Source organism: Ovis canadensis, chromosome 3, assembly GCF_042477335.2.
Source record: "Ovis canadensis isolate MfBH-ARS-UI-01 breed Bighorn chromosome 3, ARS-UI_OviCan_v2, whole genome shotgun sequence".
NCBI classification, from domain to species: Eukaryota; Metazoa; Chordata; class Mammalia; order Artiodactyla; family Bovidae; genus Ovis; species Ovis canadensis.
Window position 1 is genome coordinate 162,778,713 of NC_091247.1, and position 8,630 is coordinate 162,787,342.

Sequence of the window (8,630 nt, forward strand, 5' to 3'; positions counted from 1 at the left end):
GTTTGACAACAGATCAACAAAAAAGTTAATAACACCAAGTAAATGTCAAAAATATCAACTGCAAAATTGTACTTTTGACAAAGCAATTTCATCTTTGTAGTAAACTGTCAATAGTAAAAATGTTCAGCAGGTAATTTTCATCAATGTACAGAAATAATAAAGTGAAATTCATGAAAGGCTAATTTTTAAAACTAGAGATTAGGGTAGAAATATAACTACGGTACTAAAAACAAGTTGGTTGGGGCAGTATCTTCTTTGTAATTTAGCAAACAAGAAAAACATATGGAAGTACTTTATATCCAACAACTCAAAATGTTCCTAATATGTGGGCAATTCTGGATGAAATTTACTTTAAAAGCAGAGGATAAACTATGAATACTTTGTACATCCACTTCAGCTTCCTACCTGGTGTCTATTCAAGTTCAATAAATTACTGGCAGAATCGGTAACACTTTGGGGTACAAATTAACAACTGTTGATCCCCTATAAAATGTTCTACAGTATAATGGAAAGATGAGGACCTGTGGGATGAGGATTACCTTGGTTGCTTGGATGAACTGTTCTGGGAAATGAAAATTAGAATTTTATTAGCTTCTCTGTAAATCAAGATTTTACATAGCACCCAGAGACTTTCATCCTTTAAAAGAACTGGCACTTAATAAAATCTAAATTTACTTTGCTCTTTGATATCAAAAGATAGCAAACTCAAAAAGCCAACGTTCAAATATTTTATGCGTTTTAAGATTTAGTCAATAAAAGGTTCTCTACTGTCCTTCCCACAATGAGGCAGCTCCATCCAGACCAGATCAGACTGAGTAAGGTTATCTCGAAAAGCTAAACCAAACTAAATCAAGACACACTTATTAGATCACTTTTGAATTATGAAAGCACCAAACTCCTGCTGGAGGGGACTAACAGGATTCAGTTGGCTTAAAAAATTTTTCTCCTTACATGTGCCTTTTTCTAGGCAAAGAACTGCCTTATTTTTCTCAATTATGCATCCAAAATTAAACCATAGAATGCTTGTGATTACACCATTCAAAGTTAATTCTTCTACACAAATCAAAACCAGATCTGTTTTCTAAGGAAAGTATTAAAATTTACCACTAATTTTTCTCAGGGAAATTAAAATTTTAAAAGTACAATCATCATCTTTTTCTACCCAGATCTCGGAGTATTTAAAATACCAAGTCATTTCATTAGTTTTCCAAACTACGTTTTATTAAAAACTGAGGGAACAGTGGTCCCTCACAAATTAAAATGGAAAATATTAAGATTTTTAAACTCAGAGTATCCACAAACCACACTTTTAGCGCCTACCTAGATCCTTTCCTCCCACACTGATGAGCAACGACTATACAGCATGAGAATCAAAGGCCAAAAGCCACCACCACCACACTGGCACAAGGAGCCCCCAAAGGTAAACTAAAAAACAAAACAAAACAACACAGCATACTGTAAAAAGAATTTATTTGCCTCATACATTTAAAAAAAACCTCAACAGAGCGTTTAACTATAAATTCAATCTTCTCATTCAAGGAGCTGCAAAACAAAGTTTAAACAGAAACTTTTAATTGCTTTGGGTTTATATTTTGAAAACTCTTAGATTTACAGAGGGAACATACCAAATAAACAAAATCGAAATGTTAAGGCATAAACTTTAATGGGTCGACTATTCTACCCCCTATGCCGGTTCTGCACGAGGTACCTCACGCAAATCCGATTCATAAAGAATGAAGTGCGCAAAATACGCACTAACTAAATCGTGCATCAACTACTGAAAGAAGCGTTCAAATTATTTAGGATGGTAAAGTTATCCGTGTCAATTACTCAATTTCATTCCTTCCTTCAAAAGCAAATAGCGGATCCAGAGATTTAGGTCTTCCCCCAGCTTTACAAAAGTCCCTGTCCGCCCCCGTCCCCGCAATTCCTTCCTCCCTCCGGGAAACCATACAACTAACGGTTTCCGTGGCGGCCGCTGAGGCCGGGGCTCCGCGGGCTGCCCCCGCGCCCCGGAAAACAAAGGGGATTCCCAGCCATTGTCCTCCGCGGCGCTGAGCATCACCAGCACTAGCAAGGCAGTAGCTTGCGCAGTTATCTCCACAGCGGGCAATGTCACAACCCGACCAACAGCACAAACTACTACCTCAGCCAGGGCCATGGTGTCGGGGAGGCACCGGACCACGCTGAGGCGAGCGAAGCGACTCCGGTGCTCCTCCGTCGTTCCTCCGCCGCCGCCGCCGCCGCCGCCGACCCCGCGCCCCTGCTCTTCGCAGCGCCGCGCCTGCAGACCCCGCCCAGCGCCGCGCCGCTCGGCCGCACCCCGGGAGCTCCCGGCATCTTCGCGGCGCCGGCGCCCGGGGGAGGCCGAGCCGGGGTCCTCTACGTAACCGAGCGCTCTGGAGAGAGAAAAGGTGCCCAGAGGTCCTGTCCCAGGCAGCCGCTCCCTCTGCCGCCCCGAGGGGACGCCGTCCCCCAGGCCGCTCGACAGCAGGAAATGGGCGGCAAAAGCGCAGCCGGCGCCTGCGGGACCCGGACCATTCCAGTGAGGCAGCGAGCCGCGCTCCCGCGCTTCGCCCGTCGCGAGCTCCGAGCCGTCTCCACCGCGCTCCCGCCACGTCTCCGGGACGTACCGCCCGCGCCCCTCCCCGCCCCGCGGTGGGGGCTGGGCGGCGGCTGGGGCCCACGGGCGCCGCGCTCTCGGCACACGCGCGCGGGGCCGGCTCTCCGCTCGGTAGAACGCCCGGGGCGCTTCCTGCGGAGGCGGACAGCGGCTCCGGCGCCGCGGCCAGAAAACCCAGGCACAGCCCGGAAGTCCCCAGGCCACCCGCTCCTCAGTACCCTTCGGGGAAATCCCGTGCCCCTCTGCAGGAGGCGAGAAGAAAACAAACAAAAACCCCGTAAAACTGAAACCGGGCCGGGCTGCGGGATGGGTGGCAGCGGCGAGAGCCCGGCGCCGACGGACACACGCCCCGTCTCGCGCTCCGCTGCTCCAGTGAGTCGGTCGAACCATAGAGACCACTTAAGGCGGCTCGCGCGCTACTCCCCACCACGTGACCGCCCCGCTAGGCCGCACCCCCCCCGCGCCGCCATCTTACATCCGGGACAGAAGCGGCGTCCCTTTCCCCGCCTTGGCAAAATTCGACGTGTCACTAGAAATCAGCCCCCAAAGGGGGAACCCGGATTCCACGTCACCAAAGTGCTGAGGGCGCGGGCTGCGCTCCCCACGCCGCTTAACGGGGCGAAGTGGAGCCGCTAACTTCTCCCGGTGTTTGTCCGCAAAGAAAATGGCGGCACTTACCGCCGTCTAAGTGGACACGTTGTACTCTGGCTGAGGTTTAAAGTTTCTGGCACCTCCTTTCGCATCTAGCAAGGACACCGCAACATGCGCTCCACCCCGCGGCGTGGCCGCTGCACCACATTCCGCAGAAAACCGGCGGGAAAGCTGCTGCACTGCCCGCTTTAATGCGCAGGCTCCTGAGACTTGTGGGTGGGTTTTTTTTTTTTTAAAGGCCAAGTTTGGGAAAAGGCCTACTACCCTGAGCTCCATCTGCTTTGGGGCCAGGCGAGTTTCTTTTTGCCTCCCATTTTGAGACTTTTGTGAAGTTAAATCGGTGTGAAGAAAAAGCAGGCAGGGGCTGCCAATTAAGATTCACAGAACGTCTAATTCGAGTTTCGGATAAACGAATTATTTTTTAGTATATGTATGTCCCCTATACTAAAAATGTTTGAACTTGGAATATAGCTAGTGTCCTGTACTTTTACGTAAATCTGGCAGTACTGTTAGTCATCACCCTCCTGAAAATCCAGACCACATAAAAATAAGGAATGGGGGAACTAAGTGTGTTCAGACTTGAGACTGCTTCTGCGCAGGCTTTGATCCCTTCATGAGAGGCAGAGGGCTAAGGTCCAGACTCCAAACCACACACAAGGGACATCCATGCATAACTGCTTTTGGGAACAATAGGTATTCTTTACCTTTAAAGCAGCACAATGTAACTTTGATAACCTCTCAGCCAGAGAATCTCTTTGCAAGTAAAAGATTACATAATACTGGCTTTTCATTTCTATTCTATTTAGTATTGGTAATGGGACACAGTTTAAAAATTTTTTTTTGACTATGCTGCGTCTTTTATTGCTGCGCGGGCTTTTCGCTAGTTGCAGGGGCCAGGGGTTACTCTGTAGTTGCCATGCCTGGCCTCATTGTGGCTTCTCTTGTAGCAGAATCCATGCTCTAGGGCATACGGGCTTCAGTAATCCCCGCAGGTGGTCTCAATGGTTGGTGCTGCCCGCCTGTAGAGCACAGAGTGGTTGTCACCTCGGGGCTTGCTTGTTCCCCTAGCATGTGGGATCTTCCCAGATCAGGGATCCAACTCCTGTCTCCTGCATTGACAAGCAGATTTTTTTTTTTTTTAATACTGCTGAGCCACCAAAGAAGCCTGGAACACAATTTATTGAACAAAGTTTCAAATTAAAAAGCAACCTGCCTGACATGTTTCAAAATAAAATTTGTAGTATGCAAATTAAGACATACACTTGGTTTGGTGTTTTGTTTTGTTTTTTTTTTTTTCCTGCCCCAGGTGGCACTTGTGATACCTTCTTATTTCCCTGACTAGGAATCAAACCCCGGGCCCTTGACAGTGAAAGCAGGGAGTCCTAACTAAGGAATTCCCTAAAATATACTTGGGTATGCCCACTAACTGCCCAATCCCAGTGTCATGCCTCCTGTATGCATTTTAAAGCAAACGCTTAAGTTTGCCTTGATGTGCAATCAGAACTACTTCCAATTAACAATATTTGTGTATTTTTTGTATATATGGAACATACTTGCAATTAGGTGCCTAACCTGACCCAAATATAAATTTGACTGGGCATCTCAGTGATGCTTACCATAGTCTATGTGCTTAGTCGCTTCAGTCATGTTCAACTCTTTGCAACCCCATAGACTGTAGTCCTCCAGGCTCCTCTGTCCATGGGATTCTCCAGGCAAGGATACTTGAGTGGGTTGCCATTTCCTTCTCCAAGGGATCTTTCTGACCCAGGAATCGAACCCAGGTCTCTTCTGTCTCCTATGCTGGCAAGTGCAGGCAACACTCTACCACTAGCACCATCTGGAAATCAGCTCACTAATACTTTCATTATAATTCACACCACCTTGTTCCCATAAGCAATGCTTGGCCTGGCATCCCCCACTGCTGATTCATTGCACAGTGGACCACATTATCCTCCATCACAGTTCACTTCAGTTCAGTTCAGTTGCTCAGTCGTGCCCGACTCTTTGCGACCCCATGAATCACAGCACGCCAGGCCTCCCTGTCCATCACCATCTCCTGGAGTTCACTCAGATTCACATTCATTGAGTCAGTGATGCCATCCAGCCATCTCATCCTTTGTCGTCCCCTTCTCCTCCTGCACCCATTCCCTCCCAGCATCAGTCTTTTCCAATGAGTCAACTCTTTGCATGAGGTGGCCAAAGTACTGGAGTTTCAGCTTTAGCATCAGTCCTTCCAAAGAAATCCCAGGGCTGATCTTCAGAATGGACTGGTTGGATCTCCTTGCAGTCCAAGGGACTCTCAAGAGTCTTCTCCAACACCACAGTTCTCCAACACCATCAATTCTTCGGCGCACAGCCTTCGTCACAGTCCTCACATCCATACATGACGACTGGAAAAACCATAGCCTTGAATAGACAGACCTTAGTCGGCAAAGCAATGTCTCTGCTTTTGAATATGCTATCTAGGTTGGTCATAACTTTTCTTCCAAGGAGTGTCTTTTAATTTCATGGCTGCAGTCACCATCTGCAGTGATTTGGGAGCCCCCCAAAAATAAAGTCTGACACTGTTTCCACTGTTTCCCCATCTATTTCCCATGAAATGATGGAACCAGATGCCATGATCTTCGTTTTCTGAATGTTGAGCTTTAAGCCACCTTTTTCGCTCTCCTCTTTCACTTTCATCAAGAGGTTTTTTAGTTCCTCTTCACTTTCTGCCATAAGGGTGGTGTCATCTGCATATCTGAGGTGATTGATATTTCTCCTGGCAATCTTGATTCCAGCTTGTGCTTCTTCCAGTCCAGCGTTTCTCATGATGTACTCTGCGTAGAAGTTAAATAAGCAGGGTGACAATATACAGCCTTGACATACTCCTTTTCCTATTTGGAACCAGTCTGTTGGTCCATGCCCAGTTTGAACTGTTGCTTCCTGACCTGCATATAGGTTTCTCAAGAGGCAGGACAGGTGGTCTGGTATTCCCATCTCTTTCAGAATTTTCCACAGTTTCTTGTGATCCACACAGTCAAAGGCTTTGGCATAGTCAATAAAGCAGAAATAGATGTTTTTCTGGAACTCTCTTGCTTTTTCCATGATCCAGCGGATGTTGGCAATTTGATCTCTGGTTCCTCTGCCTTTCCTAAAACCAGCTTGAATATCAGGAAGTTCACGGTTCACGTATTGCTGAAGCCTGGCTTGGAGAATTTTGAGCATGACTTTACTAGCATGTGAGATGAGTGCAATTGTGCGGTAGTTTGAGCATTCTTTGGTATTGCCTTTCTTTGGGACTGGAATGAAAACTGACATTTTCCAGTCCTGCGGCCACTGCTGAGTATTCCAAATTTGCTGGCATATTGAGTGCAGCACTTTCACAGCATCATCTTTCAGGATTTGAAACAGCTCAACTGGAATGCCATCACCTCCACTAGCTTTATTCGTAGTGATGCTTCCTAGGGCCCAGACTTCACATTCCAGGATGTCTGGCTCTAGATGAGTGATCACATCATCGTGATTATCCAGGTCGTGAAGATCTTTTTTGTACAGTTCTTCTGTGTATTCTTGCCACCTCTTCTTAATCTCTTCTGCTTCTGTTAGGTCTACCATTTCTGTCCTTTATTGAGCCCATCTTTGCATGAAATGTTCCCTTGGTATCTCTAATTTTCTTGAAGAGATCTCTAGTCTTTCCCATTCTGTTCTTTTCCTCTATTTCTTTGCATTGATCGCTGAAGGCTTTCTTATCTCTTCTTGCTGTTCTTTGGAACTCTGCATTCAGATGTTTATATCTTTCCTTTTCTCCTTAGCTTTTCGCTTCTCTTCTTTTCACAGCTATTTGTAAGGCCTCCCCAGACAGCCATTTTGCTTTCTTGCATTTCTTTTCCATGGGAATGGTCTTGATCCCTGTCTCCTGTACAATGTCACGACCTCATTCCATAGTTCATCAAGCACTCTATCTATCAGATTTAGGCCCTTAAATCTATTTCTCACTTCCACTGTATAATCATAAGGGATTTGATTTAGGTCATATCTGAATGGTCTAGCAGTTTTCCCTACTTTCTTCAATTTGAGTCTGAATTTAATAATGAGGAGTTCATGATCTGAGCCACAGTCAGCTCCTGGTCTTGTTTTTGTTGACTGTATAGAGCTTCTCCATCTTTGCCTGCGTGCAGGAGGGCCTAAAGGAGCCATCCCATGTTGAAGGTCAGGAAGGGCGGCAGTGAGGAGACATCCCTCATCCAAGGTAACGAGCAGCGGCTGTGCTTTGCTGGCGCAGCTGTGAAGAGATACCCCACGTCCAAGGTAAGAGAAACCCAAGTAAGATGGTAGGTGTTGCAAGAAGGCATCAGAGGGAAGACACACTGAAACCATACTCACAGAAAACTAGTCAATCTAATCACATTAGGACCACATCCTTGTCTAACTCAGTGAAACTAAGCCATGCCCATGGGGTAACCCAAGACGGGCGGGTCATGGTGGAGAGGTCTGACAGAATGTGGTCCACTAGAGAAGGGAATGGCAAACCACTTCAGTATTCTTGCCTTGAGAACCCCATGAACAATATGAAAAGGCAAAATGATAGGATACTGAAAGAGGAACTCCCCAGGTCATTAGGTGCCCAATATGCTACTGGAGATCAGTGGAGAAATAACTCCAGAAAGAATGAAGGGATGGAGCCAAAGCAAAAACAATACCCAGCTGTGGATGTGACTGGTGACAGAAGCAAAGTCCAATGCTGTAAAGAGCAATATTGCATAGAAACCTGGAATGTCAGGTCCATGAATCAAGGCAAATTGGAAGTGGTCAAACAAGAGATGGCAAGAGTGAACGCTGGGTGAATTTAACTCAGATGACCATTATATCTACTACTGCAGGCAGGAATCTGTCAGAAGAAATGGAGTAGCCATCATGGTCAACAAAAGAGTCCGAAATGCAGTACTTGGATGCAATCTCAAAAATGACAGAATGATTTCTGTTCGTCTCCAAGGCAAACCATTCTATATCATGGTAATCTAAGTCTATGCCCCAAAAAGTAACACTGAAGAAGCTGAAGTTGAACGGGTCTATGAAGACCTACAAGACCTTTTAGAACTAACACGCAAAAAAGATGTCCTTTTCATTATAGGGGACTGGAATGCAAAAGTAAGAAGTCAAGAAACACCTGGAGTAACAGACAATTTTGGCCTTGGAATGCGGAATGAAGCAGGGCAAAGACTAATAAGAGTTTTGCCAAGAAAATGCACTGGTCATAGCAAACACCCTCTTCCAACAACACAAGAGAAGACTCTATACATGGACATCACCAGATGGTCAACACCAAAATCAGACTGATCCTCCACCACAGCCGATGTCATTTGTTATAGTGGTA

General features: G+C 46.2%; 1 protein-coding gene across 1 annotated transcript; it reads right to left on the minus strand.

Moving 5' to 3' along the window:
• Positions 1-1,453: 1,453 nt before the first annotated feature.
• LOC138437449 (uncharacterized) lies at positions 1,454-3,458 on the minus strand. Its single transcript, XM_069584758.1, has one exon. The coding sequence runs from the start codon at positions 3,011-3,013 to the stop codon at positions 1,823-1,825; it is 1,191 nt and encodes a 396-aa protein (XP_069440859.1). The 5' UTR covers positions 3,014-3,458; the 3' UTR covers positions 1,454-1,822.
• Positions 3,459-8,630: the final 5,172 nt, after the last annotated feature.

Bases quoted from the DNA above. Each gene is read 5' to 3' on its own strand.
- LOC138437449 (XM_069584758.1), bottom strand. From the start codon at position 3,013: ATGGTTCGACCGACTCACTGGAGCAGCGGAGCGCGAGACGGGGCGTGT.